The sequence below is a fragment of the Heteronotia binoei genome, unplaced genomic scaffold, assembly GCF_032191835.1.
Source record: "Heteronotia binoei isolate CCM8104 ecotype False Entrance Well unplaced genomic scaffold, APGP_CSIRO_Hbin_v1 ptg000055l___fragment_3, whole genome shotgun sequence".
In the NCBI taxonomy this organism is placed as follows: Eukaryota; Metazoa; Chordata; class Lepidosauria; order Squamata; family Gekkonidae; genus Heteronotia; species Heteronotia binoei.
The window spans coordinates 380,945-397,938 of NW_026799985.1; the positions used below are offsets into that span (position 1 = coordinate 380,945).

The 16,994-nt window shown below is 40.1% G+C and overlaps 1 protein-coding gene across 1 annotated transcript in view; it reads left to right on the forward strand.

The window, feature by feature from the left end:
- FBN2 (fibrillin 2) overlaps positions 1 to 16,994 on the forward strand; it is a 363,281-nt gene that overhangs the window by 309,694 nt on the left and 36,593 nt on the right. Inside the window, exons 45-53 of the mRNA XM_060263402.1 lie at positions 3,999 to 4,124; positions 4,362 to 4,478; positions 5,170 to 5,298; positions 6,294 to 6,413; positions 7,789 to 7,914; positions 14,138 to 14,290; positions 15,762 to 15,827; positions 16,290 to 16,415; positions 16,514 to 16,633. Coding sequence (XP_060119385.1) covers positions 3,999 to 4,124; positions 4,362 to 4,478; positions 5,170 to 5,298; positions 6,294 to 6,413; positions 7,789 to 7,914; positions 14,138 to 14,290; positions 15,762 to 15,827; positions 16,290 to 16,415; positions 16,514 to 16,633 — 1,083 coding nt within the window. The remainder of the gene's footprint in view (positions 1 to 3,998; positions 4,125 to 4,361; positions 4,479 to 5,169; positions 5,299 to 6,293; positions 6,414 to 7,788; positions 7,915 to 14,137; positions 14,291 to 15,761; positions 15,828 to 16,289; positions 16,416 to 16,513; positions 16,634 to 16,994) is intronic.

The following is a 16,994-nucleotide window of genomic DNA, read 5'->3' on the forward strand; positions in this document are numbered from 1 at the left end:
TCCTCTGGCTGCTGAGGCCAAGCGACATAAGCTGGAGGAGAAACTGCCTGAGCAGCAGACCCCTGCTCAGTGCCAGCACCTAATGTCACCTCTGCTGGGGGCGCCCAGTCAGCAGTTTCGATGAAAGCCCCAAGGTGGGCCTTCTTCTTCATCACACTCCAGCCAGAGGTCAGAGTGCTGGAAGGCGGCTGTGGAGTGGCCCTACTCACAGGTGAGGGAGAAACCTGGGTCCTCCCCCTCCCCTCCACCTCTCTAGTCTTCTCCTTGGCCTTGCCCCCAGGGCCCCTCTTCTGCTGCCTGTCACTCATGTCATCCTTGGCCAATCTCACACAATCTGAACTGAGAGTGGGGTTTTTTACAAACCTAACTCACTGCACTGCACCCTGAACCAACAGGGGCCCTGACTTCTTTTTTAAAACTCTCCCACCAAAACTTGTTTGTTTTTTTGGTCCCTAACCTGTCCTTCTTTGGGTTGGGGTTGTAGTAGTCTGGTAAAGTTTAGGAGACTAGGTGATCCTGCCTCTACCTGGCTACAGTTTTTAAAAGGCTACCTTGAGATGAAGGCAATCCTTGTTATATCCTTCTCGTTAAACTTCTCCTAACTAGATCCTGGGACAAACCTGATTTCCTTGCAAACTAGAAAGGTGTCCCTTATAACTTGAGAGAAGCTGTGGTTTACCCTATGGAAATCTAAGGATGCACCAGCTTTCAGTGGCTGAAAGCAAGATGCACTGCAACCTTAGTCTCTTTAAAAGGGAGCCTGATGTGGCCTAGTAATCACGCTGAGCCTGATGAGAAACCTAAAATCTTTTTAAATCATCCCTATCTGGCCTAGTTGAATTTAGAAAGAAGATAAAGCCCTAAACTGGATTATTTTTTAAAAAAAATTCAAAAAACACAATCCCTAAAAATGCCCTTATTAGTGGGGCAGCCTATTTAGTGGCACTAGCAACCGAAAGCACCCTCAAACTCCAAAAATAACTCTATAAAAACATGAAAGTGACCCACCCAACACAGCCCACACACCAACCCCCACACCAACCAGAGGTAATTAAAAAAAACCAAACGTGACAGAAAGAAACTTAACTTTTAACGCCCCCCCCCAAAAAAAAACAGAACCAGAAAAAGGGACAATAGGACAGGAGGATGCAAAACCAGCAACAAAAGAGATTAGATCCAAACAGATCACTGAGAAAAGGCTCAACTGTTAAAAAAGTGACCTTTTTAACAATGAAAATTAGGCCAAACAGCTCCTCCCCCCCCCCCACAAGAACCAGAACCAGAAGAGAAAAGGAACAACAGCAGCACAACACAGCAGTAACAAATCAAACATAGAATCCTTTTAAAACAGTAAAAAAAATTGACTTTTAACAATACAGGACCCCTCCTGCCCAAAAAAACCTTCACCCTAACCTCAAGAAAACCAAGCCACCCAGATCAGGAAAAGTAAAAGGACACTGCACTTTTAAAAGTCCTCTCACTAAAGTGAGATATGGGCAGATTGGCAAACCCCACCCCACCCCCAGCAGAACCCTCTAACCCTAACCCCAAATAAGCTACCCAGTACTCACCCACCCAAATCTGGATAAGTAAAGGGACTCTGAGTCTTAAAAAGTCCTTTTACTAACTAAAATAAAAACAAGAACCCCAAGACTGTCTTACCTTAGACATCTTCTCTACTCCAGGCAAGTCAGGCAAGGTTGAGAAAGACCAGCAGCAGCAGCTGAGGCCAAGGGCCAGCGCATCACAATCTTTCTCTCACACCAACACAGCAGCAATGGAATGGAGTCCAGACAGACAGACTCCTTAAAAAGGTTCTCTGACCCTACACAGAGCAATTTCAAAAAAATAGCACTGCTCTGTGATTGGCCAGATAACTCTGTTTACTTGGATACCCAAGTAAACAAAAGAACAACATGGCTGGGGGATTAGCCCAGTCATCAGCTACACAACAGCCCTGCAAAGCATGCATTTGCAATGCATTTTGCAAATGCATGCTTTGGATTGGCTGCTGGGGCTCCTCTCCCCCTCTGCCTCCCTCCCTGATCCCAGGGAGGCTATGGGAGAGGTGGGAAAAGGCTTCCAAAGACAGGAAAGGAGGCAAGCAGCTCCCCTGAGGCTGCAGAAGCTCCTTTCCTGCCTTTTCCATGGACTTCCGAATACTTCCGAATATCTATACGGGGTATATATGGAAGTATATGGGGAGCCGTATACAGCTCCCGTATAATGGGTCCCAATTGGATTCAGAAGTATACGGTGCCATATACTTCCGAATCAGGGGTGATTCGGTGGCTTCTTTGATTCGGCAGAACCGAATGCACACCCCTACTTCAGATACCCTGATCCCTAGCAGTGTTTCCTTTAAGCTGCAGAGTCATGTGAGCAAAAATTCTACTTTGTGAGTTATTACATTAAAGTTTTGATTTACTGGCATAAAAGTTATGAGCTACTGCATAAGTTAGTGTGCTCTGGAGTCATTCTTCTTGAGCTAAGACAAAAATCTGTAAACTAGCTTACACTAACTCAGCGTAGAGGGAACACTGGTTTCAAGCCATGTAGGGCTTTAACAGTTAAAACCAACACCTTAAATTGGCCTCAGGAGTGGATCAATAACCAGTGTAATGGTTGTAATATTAAGGTCAAACGCTCCTGATAACTGGTCCCGACCAGCAGTCTAGCCACAGAGTTCTATATTAGCTGAACACTCTTCAAGGATAGCCTTGAGTACAGCACATTACATTAGTCCAGTCTAGATGTAACTAAGTCATGGATCACGATGGCTAGATCTGACTGGCCCAGGTACAGATGTAATTAGTACCTCAGCAAAAGCTGGGCAAAGCACTCTGAACCACAGCAGACACCTGGTTTTCTACAGTGACTGCTGTGTCAAGTAGCAGTCCCAAGATATGAACCTGGCTTTTCAAGCAGGCCCGGATTTACCCATTTTTTTAGTGGGGGCAAAACTAAAAAATGGCGCCCTCCCACTCAAAAAAATGGTGTGTGTGGGGTGCCTGCCTCCCCAGGCAAGGAGGAGAAAGGGGGGGGAGAGGATCTGAGGATGGCGCAAACACCACCAGGACTTACTTTCTCCTCCCCCAGTCTGTGCACACAGACCGGGGGAGGAGGAAAGTGTGGGTGCGGTGGCCCATTTGGCACCCCCCCTGATGGCGCCCAGGGCAGGCACCCCCTCTTGCCCCTCCTTAAATCCAGCCCTGTTTTCAAGGGGAGTATAATTCTATCCCAAGACTGGGGAGATCCCAGGTCTGCCTTTCTACTAATTTGGAGAGCCTCTGTCTTGTCAGGATTAAATTTCCGTTTGTTCCCGCTCATCCAGCTCATTACTGATTCCAAGCATTGGTTCAGAACATCAACAGTATCCTTGGTATTAGATGGGAGAGAAAGGTAGAACTGGTATCATTGACGTATTGGTCACACCACAGCCCAAACCTGATGACCTCAGCTTCATGGAGATATTAAATAGCATGTGGGATAAGATGGAACCCTTTAGAATTCCACATGTGAATGGTCATAGAGCAGAGCAGGAATCTCCCAGCATCACCCATTGAGACCACTCCCTGGTAGGACTCAAACCACCAAAACATGGTGCCTCCCAGTCTTGAGAGGTGGCTCCGTAGGATACCATGGTCAGTAGGCTGCTGAGAAATCCAGCCAGGATTACATTCCCTCTGTTAAATTATCTGTAGAGGTTATAAAACAAAGGAATGACCAGGAAAATGTTAAGATGGCACTGATATTTCAAAAACCAAAAAGTGCTTACAAATTCAAAAACTATAAGAAATAGATACCAGCTGTCCCATGAGTCATGTGAGGAGAAAGATAGCATTCACTGAACAGGGTCTAATTAATCATATTTAAATTGTTGTTAAACCAAGACCAAGCATTTTAGAGTGGCATAGCTGGTCTTTTTCTGGGTACCATGGCAACCAAAATTGAACAGGACTGGATTAATACCATGTGTTTTACATTTTTTTATATAGATCGCAATGAATGCCAAGAAATTCCTAATGTATGTAGTCATGGCACATGTGTGGACAAAGAGGGAAGTTATTACTGCATCTGTGATAATGGTTTTAAGGCATCCTATGATCAGACTATGTGTATGGGTATGTAAAGAAAATACTTTCCATATAGAAATTTAAAGTGGGAGAGCACGTTTGGGACTAAATGACACTTTAAAAAAATGTTTGGAACTGATCAGAGTTGATAATATTATATATCCGAAAATATATATATGGCGATTAAATGTAGCATGAAACTATGATATAAAAAAGAAGAAAACATTAACATAGTAGTTTTCATTGCTATTTATACAAATAACAATCCCTTTCTTCTCTCTGTAGATGTTGATGAATGTGAAAGACATCCATGTGGAAATGGAACCTGTAAAAACACGGTGGGATCGTATAACTGTCTGTGTTATCCAGGGTTTGAGCTAACTCATAATAATGACTGTATGGGTAAGAACTTTCATAAAAACTAGAGATGGGTGGGGATTCCTTTAGTTATGTTCTGTTATTATTCCTTGAATTCTGGTCTGGTTATTTTCTGGAACAAGAGAGAACAAATTTTCTGGAATAAGAGAGAACAAATTTTGTGTATCCTTGAAATTTATAAACATCAAAATCTTTAAGATGTATACATCTATTTTTAAAATTAAATAAATTCAGGGGGGTTTTGTAGGAAAAGCCCAGCAGGAACTCATTTACATATTAGGTCATACCCTGGCATCACCATTGTTTCACACAGGACTTTTTTTTTAGAAAAAGCCCAAAAGGAACTTATTTGCATATTAGGCCACACACCCTGATACCAAACCAGCCGAAACTGCATTTCTGTGCATTCCTGCTCAAAAAAATGCCTGAATAAATTACTCCCTCATTGCTTTTTTAATTATTGCACTTCTACAAAAGCACAAAAGTGGTACAGTACACCACTGTAACATAAATAGAAACCCCTTCATTGCTAACTTTGTAGGAAGAAAAAATGTATTCACAAGCATCTCTTCCCTTACTTGCTGTGATTTGTCTTTTTCCATAAAATTATTTATTGAATATGTTCATCCCATATCATGCAAATTGAACCTGTATATATATTACATTTTGTAGACACCTCACTAGAAATGCTTAACTTTCTCTTGCTTGTTTATAGATATTGATGAGTGCAGTTCCTTCTTTGGTCAGGTGTGCAGAAATGGGAGATGTTTTAATGAAATTGGCTCTTTCAAATGTTTATGTTATGAAGGTTATGAACTTACTCCAGATGGCAAGAATTGCATTGGTATGTATGGAATTAACCAAGCCATGGCTGTATATGTGTTTACTCATTAGTAAGCTACATTGAAAGCAATGGGACTTTCTTCTAAATAGTTTACAATAGTGGTGTTAGAAACAGTGATGCTCTTAGGAGGAATATGATAGTTTGAATATCTGGCATCAAGTACTGAGAACGGAAACTTATACTAAAATATGATATCAAATATGTGATAGATGTAAAATATATCTCATTTTCAGAAGTGAACAGAACCTATGCACATTTAACCAGAATTAAGTCCTATTTCAGAAAGGCTCACTGACATGAAAGTATGCATGGGAATGTCAAGAAATTGTTGAAAAGCTCTAAAATTACTACCACTGCAGCTAAATTGTTGAAAAGCTCTAAATTTACTTATACTGCAGCTAAAGCACAAACCTGTACCTGAACCAGAGCCTGAGTATGGATTGGCTCATGTTTTCACAGACCTGTATAGCTCTTTGTAAGCCAAGATGAGTACCTGAATTCCATGCAAAGGGATATGAGGGGACCTGAAGCAGGTTAGGTTCTAGCTTCAGGAACATTATGATCGACCCAATGAGCTTCTGCCTCAAAAGAAAGATCCTCTCAGTAGTGGCTCTTTGTTGATGATGGCAGTGCTGGAAATCAGTAGAAAGGTATATACAAACAGGTTCAGAGTTACTTAACAGAAAAGAGGCAGAAATATGGGAGTGGAGGTCAAAATTGCTACTCCAGGTTATGACATATGCATTTTATGCCTATTAGCAGGGCTTTTTTTGTAGCAAGAACTCCTTCACATATTAGACCACATATCCCTGATGTAGCCAATCCTCCAAGAGCTTGCAGGGTTCTTAATACAGAGCCTACTGTAAGCTCCAGGAGGATTGGCTAAATCAGGGGTGTGTGGCCTACTATGCAAATAAGTTCCTGCTACAAACCCCCCTCTCCGGCCTATTAGTATTTATTACAGAATCTCTCAAATTCTTTTTTTTTCTATTGAGATATAAATGAGTGTATAGCACTTCCTGGCTCATGTTTTCCTGGAACATGTCAAAACTTGGAAGGATCATTCAGATGTATCTGCCCACCAGGATATGAAGTGAAAAGTGAAAGCTGCATTGGTAAGGCTGCTTTTAGGTGGTGGTTTCTGATTTACATACTAACAAAGCATTGCACTGTTGTAATGGAACTGATAAAAATGAAATTTTAAGTATAGTTTTGTGTTTATAGATGTAGTGACTTCTAGACAAGGCATGATTTTGTTGTGATGAAGAAAACAAAGTCTTGATGTTTTTATTAATGCAAACAGAAAAAACGGTTGCTTGGTTTCACAAAATCAATTGTTTCCAGTAATTGAGTGAAAAGGTCTAGCAAAATGGTATAAACAGATTGTCACTTTTGGCAAACATTCAAGTTACTCAGAAGTATATTGCATATAAAGCTAAAAAGTATTTTTAACAGCAGTGAAACTCTTCTGCCTAGGATAAAGGGAACTTTCTATCAGCTTCGTATAAGAAATAGTTTCTGTTTATATGCCTTAAAACTCATAAAGTTTTATGTGTAAGCTGTAAGTAGATTCTGAACCACATACATGTTTGAAGTGCAAATAAAAAAAAATTAGTATTTGTGCAAAATTTTAACATTCTTTATTTCATCAAAGGGATACATGTGCTAGTAATGAATAATTTGATCTGACTTCTTTCTAGATGGTAAATCTGCTTTTATTTCTTGAAATAAAATGGGAATTAATATATAGCTATAAAACTATAATACAAATTGCCCAGCCTTGGATTCAGCAGGAGCTCACAGGAGCACATCTCCTGAACCTTTCTGAGAGTTCCACCTCCTCCCAGGGCTGGATTAAACCCTGTGGAGGCCCCTAGGCCATCAAAATCTTTGGGGCCCCCTTGCAAATTATCTCAGAGTCAGATCGCCTACCCAACTGCCCATGGCCCCCACTGCAGCCTGCAGGTACATTCTCAAAAGCCCCTTTGGCAAAGCTGCGGGGAGAGGCAGAGAGAGGCAAACTTGGCAACAACACCAGCAGCAACCACACCAAGCAAGTTGGGCAAAGAGCGGCTCAGTTGCTGGCTGCACATGCAGGCTCTGAGGACTGCAAGGAGGGGGATTTGGCCCAGGGCCCCTAAAAGCATGGGTGTCCATAGGCCAGTGCCTACTTGGCCTAATTGTTAATCCAGCCCTGCCTCCTCCTTCCCGCCTTGTCCATTGAATAGTAGGTGCAGCTGCATAACAATCCCTGGATGAGCTCCACCACCTATTTTTCTACAAAAATGACCCCTGCAAATTGCATTATAACAAGAGGAAAATAGGAACTTGCCCAAATCAGGAACAGAAAAACAGAAAATATTCTGATTTGCCTCTCAAGCAAATATTGTGCTTGACTGAAGCGAATTCTTGGGAGTCTTAGAAAAAATGCAAAGGAAAGGAAACAATGTCATGAATATTTCTAATGGTTTCCCCCCCCCCCCCCCCCAGATATTGATGAGTGCAATGAGGATCCCAATATCTGTCTCTTTGGATCTTGCACTAATACTCCAGGAGGATTCCAGTGCATCTGCCCTACAGGCTTTGTGATATCTGACAATGGCAGGAGATGTTTTGGTAAGCACTTGGGTTGTAATAGTCATAATAATCAACCAATACAATACATGAGTAAAGAACCTTCATTAAACAATGATTTGACCAATTTGGGATCCCCCATGAGTTTGCAACTCACATGGGGTCATTAATAAAAGAAAAATAACAGCATTGCATAATATGTCATCTTTTAGAGATTAACAGAGCAATGTTACTCAGATCTACTCAGTGGGACTTACTCCCAGGATAGTGTTCTTAGGACAGCACTATAAATAAATCTCCTCCGGGTGGGTTTCCCTAAAGTAGAAGATGAGTGATGTTATGCTGTCCTTAAATTCAGTCTCTGTCTTTGTTATCTTTTTTGACAAGTTCAGCTTGTTTGTAGTTTTGCTTAGCTAAGTCCATATTAAAAGCATAGGTTATTTTAGTGCTATGGCAATTTTTTTCACACAAGATTATTTTTCCTCAAAAGTAGATTTGGCTGTATGGGTAAAAGCCATACAGCCATATAGAAATTTAAAGTGGAAGACCACGTTTGGGATGAGAGCAGAAAGCAGAATGAGAGCAGAAAGTATGGTCAGACTAAAGACTGCCATTGTTCTAAATTTGCTTATCTGTTTTGATTTTCATTGGAAACCCTTCCCTGATTTGCCCCTCCTTTGGAAGTTAAGCATCCTGGTTAAACCAATTTTATAGAATGTCCTCTCCAGAAATATTAAACAGGTGTGTCCTTTAATCCAGGAGCAGGCTTATGAAACGGGCAGCTGTGTGTTGACCACCTGTGGCCCTGCCTCTCAACAGAGGTTGGAAAAAAGAAGAGGAAGACCAGTTAATTGTTCATGCCTGACTTGTTCAGAGCATGGAGTGTCTTCTCATGCATGCCCCATCTGGGGCTCAGACAGCTGGCTCAGGAGTGGGAACCATTTGCTCCTGCCCCATCCAGTGAACTAGGTCCATGGTGGCCACATCTGGCTTTGAGCAGCCAACTTCCGACAGTTCCAACAGTTTCACAGGGGGTGAGGAGCACCATTTGCTTGACCTCAGTAGGGGTGGCCGCTGCAGGGGTTCAATGATTTGGGATGACAGGGATCCAATCCTGGGCTTTTGTTCAGGCCTTAGAATTATTGCCACTGTTTTAAGTATCATATGAAATATATTCTGTTTATGTGATCATTTGGTATTTTCATTTTTATATTATATGGATAAGAGAGACTCATTCCATGAACTCTAATTTCTGTTATTTGCTCTGAGATAATTTACTAGTGCTAAATTTTGTTCGTTTCCTTTGGGCAACATTTTTTTCTCACTAAATGGTATTACCTGCTGCCTGTTTCATTGTTTTTATTGGTATAGTATGACTTGGATATTCCAGGCTAGCTCTGTCTTGTCTGTCTTGGAGGCCGTGCAGTTAGTATTTGGATGGGAGATCTCCAAGAAGTACCAGGGTTGCTATGCAGAGGCAGGCAATGACAAACCACCTCTTCATTGTCACCTTGGAAACTACAGGGTTGCCATAAATCGGCTGCAACTTGATGGCAAATAATAGTATGATTTCTTGATAAGCACCCTTGTATGCATTGTTGAGCAGAAAAATTGCACACAATATTGCATACAATACGTTATTTTCTTTTCACTGTAAAAGAGATAAGATTCCTGTTCACATCTCAGAGCTCACAAAAATCATGAAGGAAACATATGCTGCAGGTTGAGAAAGATCCCCTCCCCAAAAAAACTTTCATAAGAGCAGAGCAACCATACTCAAAACCTCAACATTTTAAGAAATATCTGAATTTTAGAAGGGTTTGAAGCAGATTTTTAGAAGAGTTTAAAAACTGCAGATCCTAAAAAATGGGTCAGTGCAATTACACCCTGCAGGTGTGATTTGAGGTGACAGAATGAAATGAAGTGCTTTGCTAAATTAGTAGCAGTAGTAATTACACCCTGCAGTAGTAGTGGTAGGTGGTTTTCTGCAATTTGAGATCTAGCCAAATTCTTGGAAACTGCAGATGTATCTTTACAGATTCTTGCTGTTCCAAGCAGCACTGTCCTGGAGCTGAGCTGGTGTTACTTGCTCAATGCCCAAAATTTCCAGGTGTTTCTTGAGACTTCTAGGTACTGACTCAAGGGCTCCAATGACAACTGGTATCATGGTCACTTTCTTTTTCCAGAGGCACTCCACCTCTGTTCATAGGTCTTGGGCCCTTTCTGCTTTTGTGTTTACTACTGCTCTCACCTCCCACCTCCGACGCTTTAAAAACCTGCTTCCATATTCATTTGCGCACTCACCTCACTCTCCCATTGGATTTTGAAATTCCTTTCACATCCTTTTCCCAGCATTCTGCCATCACTTTTCTGTATCTCCATAGTTTCCAAGAGTGGTTTTTCAGAGCAGTATTTCCCCTTCCCCCTCTTAATTCATTTCCAAGCCTTTAAAAGCAGAAACATTTCCTCGGACTTTCCCCCTCCCCTTCCCTAGCAGGCTAACTGATCTGTTCTTATTGGTCAATTTCACAATATGCATGACTTTTGAAACAGGAGATTCGGAAAGTAAATTGGCTTGGTTGGCTAAGATGCTGGGCTATTTTGTATTTTGGGAAAAAAGTTTCCTTTAAATTGACTCCGACCACAAACATTTCAAATGTGAGGATAATGCTGTGGAACCTACTTTGTGGCAGCAGCAGCCTTTTTTTAAAAAGTCTGCTCCATTGTCTTCCCCTTTTGTCATTTCTAAATAACAATGGGGGGAACTCAGGCTGCAAAGCACTGACATCTCCACCTCCCCCCTCTCCAGCCAAGTGGTCAGCATTGACTCTCACTAAATTTTTAAAGTGCCTGGCAGTGGGTTTTTTGCCTCCAGCAAACTCCTTGACTACTGATAAAGGGGGAAGGGGGCACTAATATCAACCACACAGTAAATTCATCTGGGAGAATCTCCTATTTCAAAAGACACACCCAGTGTGAAACTAACCAAGCCTAGAACACTATCCATGTTTTCTCATTGATATGTAGAATATTTACGCTGCACTTCTCTATAGAAATTGGAGAGAAAGAGAAAGATGCAGAATGGAAGCACAGCATTCAAAGTAAACCCCAATTGACTCGACTCCAGTGAAAGTCAGAAGTAAGCTGTGTATGCAGAATGGACCTTGGTATTTTATTATCTTCCATTCTTTCTTTTCTATTCTACTGTCTCCTGAGATTAGTGTCAGTGATTCAAACCGTATTTCTCTTTTCTTCTTTTTTGTACAATTGTGACATCAGGGATCTTATACTCCAGGTGTTTATCTGTTTGTAACCGGAAGTCTCAAAGGATCTTTGTTTCATTATTCTCCATGATCTTGTCTGGTTTGGTCTCCTATGAATTTCTGTCTGGTGATAATCCATGCTTCTTGCAAAGATTTCAGTGCAACAGAGCTCAGCTCTATCATGATCTTTGTTATATTCAGTTTGAGCAATTTTAGTGACCATGTGATTGGGTGTTTCATCCTTTGTCTTGCAAAGTTGACATTTACTGTCATCATGGCTTTTTTTTTTAAAAAAGAGGTGATAGAACTCTCAAGAGGGAAATGATGGAGAAACACATGGGTGCCCCTCATGAACTTTTAAACATTTTTTGAGAATTTTATTTCCATGAATAGGTTTCAGAACTCCATTTCACTTCATTTCCCAAGGGGGGGGGAAGCCCTGACTGTCATCTCTGGTCTTCTGAATCTTGATTTTCATAATATTTATTTCTTGTTTTAAACAATTTATTGGTAGCATATGGTTACAAAGCTTATCTATTTCTTAATTTCTTTCTTTTTTTTCACATTAACCCATATGACATTTCCATCCCCCCTCCCTCCAATGTTGACTTCCCCGAGGTTATAAGTTCAAATCCATACTAAAGGCACTTCTGATTGCTCAAAGTTCCGTATATATATTCTTACAACTAAAAAAATGTCCAATATTTCTTTACTTTCCAAGTTTTCTCCATATATCCTTTAAATTTTCTCCACTCCCTTTTGAATATCTCTAAATCATAGTCTCTTAGTGTTCTGGTTAATTTGTCCATTTCACACCACGATAAAACTTTCATGGTCCATTCCCATTTCTCTGGTATTTTTTCTTGCTTCCAAAGCTGCGCGTACAAAGTCCTAGCAGCTGATAACAGGTACCAAATTAAAGTCCTGTCTTCTTTTGGGTATTTTTCTAATTGTAATCCAAGTAAAAACGTCTCTGCAATTTTCTTAAAATCATAGCCCAAAATTTTGGTGATTTCTTGTTGTATCATCTTCCAGAATTCTTTCGCTCTTTCACATGTCCACCACATATGGAAGAAAGAACCTTCATGTTTTTTACATTTCCAACATCTATCCGACATTTTCTTACTTATCTTAGCCAATTTTTTCGGAGTCATATACCACCTATACATCATTTTAAAACAGTTCTCCTTAATGCTTTGACAAGTTGATATCTTCATTGAGTTCTTCCAGAGGTGCTCCCATGTTTCCATTTGTATTTCTCTATTCACATTAATTGCCCATTTGACCATTTGAGACTTTACTACTTCTTCTTCTGTAGACCATTTCAATAATAACTTATATACTTTTGATATCAATTTTTCATTGTCACCTAACAGGACTCTTTCCAGTTCTGTTTGTTCTCGTCTAATCCCCTCTGATTTTATGTCATTTTCCATCAAACTTTTAATTTGTTGCATTTGAAACCAATCATAATTGTTATTTAGCTCTTCTGAGGTTTTTAATTCAATTTTGTCTCCTTGAATCTTAAGCAGTTGGTTATATGACATTTCTCTTTTTTCTTCAGAATCAGCTGTTATTTTTATTACTTCTGCTGGCACTATCCATAATGGTTTTCTCTCGTCCCCGTATTTCTTGTATTTTATCCAAGTATTTAGTAATGTATTTCTGACATAGTGGTGAGAGAAAAAACCATCCATTTTATTCTTCCCATAATACATGTATGCATGCCAGCCGAATCTATTTCCGTGAGCTTCTAACCACAAAGGTTTTTTATCTAACAGCATTATCCAATCTTTTATCCATGTCAAACAAACTGCATCGTGGTATAGTCTTAGATCGGGAAGTTGAAAACCTCCTCTCTCTTTGGCATCCGTTAAGATCTTCATCTTTATCCTTGGTTTCTTTCCGGCCCAAATGAAATCAGAGATTTTCCTTTGCCATTTGTTGAATTGTTTTGCTTCTTTTACAATCGGGATGGTTTGAAACAAATACATTATCCTTGGCAAAATATTCATTTTGATTGCAGCTATCCTGCCCAGTAAGGACAAGTTGAGTTTATTCCATTTCATCAAATCTTTGTCCATCTTACACCACAGTTTTTCATAATTGTTTTTGTATAAATCAATGTTCTTCATTGTTATCTCTATTCCAAGGTACCTAACTTTGGTTGTGACTTCACAACCTGTCACCTTTTGTAGTTCGTTTGTTTTATTTGGTTGCATGTTTTTACAGAGGAATTTCGATTTCTCCTTATTTATGTATAATCCTGCTAGTTCTCCGTATTCTTTTATCTTAGCTAACAGCAGTGGTGACACTTGAACCGGATTCTCCATTATGAACACTATATCATCTGCAAAAGCTTTATATTTATAAGAGAATCTTCTAATTTTTAGACCTTCTATTTTTTCATCTTTTTGAATTTGTTGTAACAAAATTTCAAGAGTCATTATAAACAACAATGGTGATAGCGGGCATCCTTGCCTTGTTCCTTTACTCACTTTCAATTCTTTGGTAAGGTCTGCATTTATACACAATTTTGCATGCTGATCTGTATATATTGCTCTTGTCATTTTTATAAATTGTTCCCCTAAATTAATTTTTTCCATTACCGCAAACATAAAGTCCCAATTTAAGTTGTCGAAGGCTTTCTCTACATAATATTTATTTCAAGTGCCTGCTCTTGTGCAGCTAGAATGAATCTTTCTGTTTCTTTCTTCAAGTGCCCATTTTGGAGCCACTTCCAGGTGTTTTTATCAACTTTATTCTCTGTGTCTTTCAAATATTGCCTGTGCCAGGGCTTTTCCTTCCAGTTGCAAAATTGGGTTTTAATTTTTTATTATTATTGTTGCTGTTGTGGGTTTTTGTTGTTAGTAGTAGTAGTAGTAACAAAACAACAACAAGTTCAGCCTATATTAATTCATTCCTGTAATTCAGAATATTCAAATTTAACCTAACCATCCAAGTATTCAATGTAATTATGTGTCATTTTGTTTTTTTTCTAGATACTCGGCAGAGCTTCTGTTTCACTAACTTTGAGAATGGAATGTGCTCCATACCAAAGGCTTTTAATACCACTAAGGCAAAATGCTGTTGCAGCAAGATGCCTGGCGAAGGATGGGGCTATCCCTGTGAGCTGTGCCCAAAGGAAGAAGAAGGTTGGAACCAACATTTTGGATCTAAATCCTTTTGAATTTACAGTGGGTGGCAGGATATCCACCTGTGAGCATGACTCTCTCTCTTCCATCCTCCTACTGAAATCCCAAATCCCGCCCCCCCAAAACGGCTGCTGTTGGAGAAGAGACACTTCTAAGTAACACATGAGGAGGCAGTTTGGATGCTGCTTTGGGAGGGAGGGAATTGAAACCCCCATACACACTCATGGATCTGTTGACAGGATTCAACCCTTAGTGTTTTCAAGAGGAGGCAGAAAAAGGAATAATATAAATGAGTTACAGCACTTCTGCTTCTCACAATTACAAGGAAGTTGTTTCAGGAATGGTATCCACAGTCGATGGATCACAGCTCCTCCATCCATGGAGCCAAAAGGCACCTGTGGGTGGGGCTGCCTTTGCCCACCAGAAGGAGGAGGCTGTATGTGGGATGCAAGTGTCCCAGTGCCAGGTAAGCGAGAGGAGGAGGGAGCTAGCAAGGTATATATACCTGGCTCCTCCTTTCATTCACCCTCTTCTTGCCTCGTGCTTGGCTCACCCTCCTGTCCTGTATGATGTGTAGGCTGTGCTGTTCGCCACTTTTGGGGCCAGGTAGGAATTTTTCATGCTCCTCTGTGATTGGCTTGGCAGGTTGGGATACCTTACACTGCATACAGTAGAATGTTGTTATGGAGCTGATGGAGCCTGATAGTTAGATTGGTCACTGATTAGTGAGGGCAGATTGGGGAAAAGAGGTAAACTGGACATGGTGAGCAACAGAGAAAGCCTGCCTGGTTTAAAGGGGGAAAAGTACCTTCTTCAGAACCTGCTTGCAGGCTTCGTGGTCTGGGGTGGGGAATGGAAGCAGCCTTCAGAGCTGCTCTGAAAAGCATTAGCCTTTTGCGGGCTTTGTGGCCCAGGAAGGCTGGACCTTTAAAGAGCAGCTGCCTGTTGCGTTGCCAACTGGGTGAGAGCCAGGTTCCATGGCTCTCATTTGGGGCATGAGGTGCTCACTCAGCACAGGGCAAGGTGGGTGTTAGTGGGCCTTTGTTGTAAATAAATAATAAAGTGGCCCTTAGTTAATCCCAACTCTTGTGTCTGCCTTTTTATTTGCAACTGGAGGGACAATACATGTGCAGAGTAATAAACTTGCCTATTGTATTTTGTTCACTGTGCTAACTGTGGAAGCTTAGTTGGTCATCCTGGGTTTCACTCCAAAACCCTGTACAGTTAATGGCTTTAGTTTGCAAGTGATTCCTGTTGTCTTACATTAAAGATGGAATAATTGTCATAGCAACAGTTGCTGATTTCATTAGCATTTATTAGTTTATATAAGAAAAAAAGATAAAAGCCTCTCTTTTAGTAAAGCTAGAGTACAATGTTTCTATTTCAATTTCCTGTAGTGAACAGTTTCATTATGGATATTTTGGGGGGTTTTGTGAGTATAAGTTGTTGATTCAAACTTGTTCTTGCACAGTTGCATTCCAGGATTTATGTCCATTTGGTCATGGAACTATACCTGGGATTGATGATACACGTGAAGGTACTGCTGTACTTTGGCACCACTCCTAAACATTTTTAAATTCTTTCTTTATTGCACGATATTCTATGTAAAGCCTTGATGATTTTTTAAAAAACAAAACTGGCTTTCTTGGTCAGGGGAAGACAGCAATAAGCTTATCCCAGAAATGTTTCTTCCCTACTTTTCCCCCAGTGGAGAATTGCCACAGGACATCACAAGTTTGTATAGATATGAAGAAAAGCATTGATGGACTTCAGTTCTATGCCTCTGTTTCTTAAAGTGGCAAAACATATTGTCATAAATGTTTTTGTTAATATCTTATGTGTAATTTTTTATTTTGGCATGAGAAAAACATTCATTTTAATTTTTGAAGAAGATGATTTTGTTACTGTTTCATAACTTGTATTTTTACTGCCTTAATCAGAACTACAAAATGAATAGCAGGAGAGTATAAAACACTTGACATTACTTTCTGCTTTTCAGATGTCAATGAATGTCTTGAAAGCCCAGGCATTTGTTCCAATGGTCATTGTATAAACACAGATGGATCATTCCGCTGTGAATGCCCCTTGGGGTACAAACTAGACTACACTGGAGTGCATTGTATAGGTATGTGCTAATTTTCTACTATATGGAAAATCCTTAAAGTTCATGAACTTGTCTTGCTTACCACTTCTCAAAACTTTGTTTTGCTTGTTATATCCTAGATACTGATGAATGTTCAATTGGTAATCCATGTGGAAATGGTACATGTTCCAATGTGATTGGTAGCTTTGAATGTAATTGCCTTGATGGATTTGAACCTGGGCCAATGATGAATTGTGAAGGTAAATTATGATTTATTTTATCTTCTTACTAAATTTGGGCTGCTAGCCTATCCTTAGTTTTTATTTAGATACTGTTATAACCTCCTCAAGCAGAGAGAAGAGATTTGTGTTCTTTATTTTATTTTTGTAGAGTGCCTCCTTTTTCAATATCTCATATATCCTTTTGTCTGTATGACATTTTCCACATATGGAATTGTTCTGTTCCCCCAACCTTAAAAATGGTTGCATAGATTAATGTGCAGCATTGGAGTGAACTATCAATTGAGTTGTGCATAAAATGCATACTGGAATGTGTATCAGAACATGCATCTTGTTGGTTGTAACTCAGAGCTGATAGACATCTACACTAGGATCAGGGACA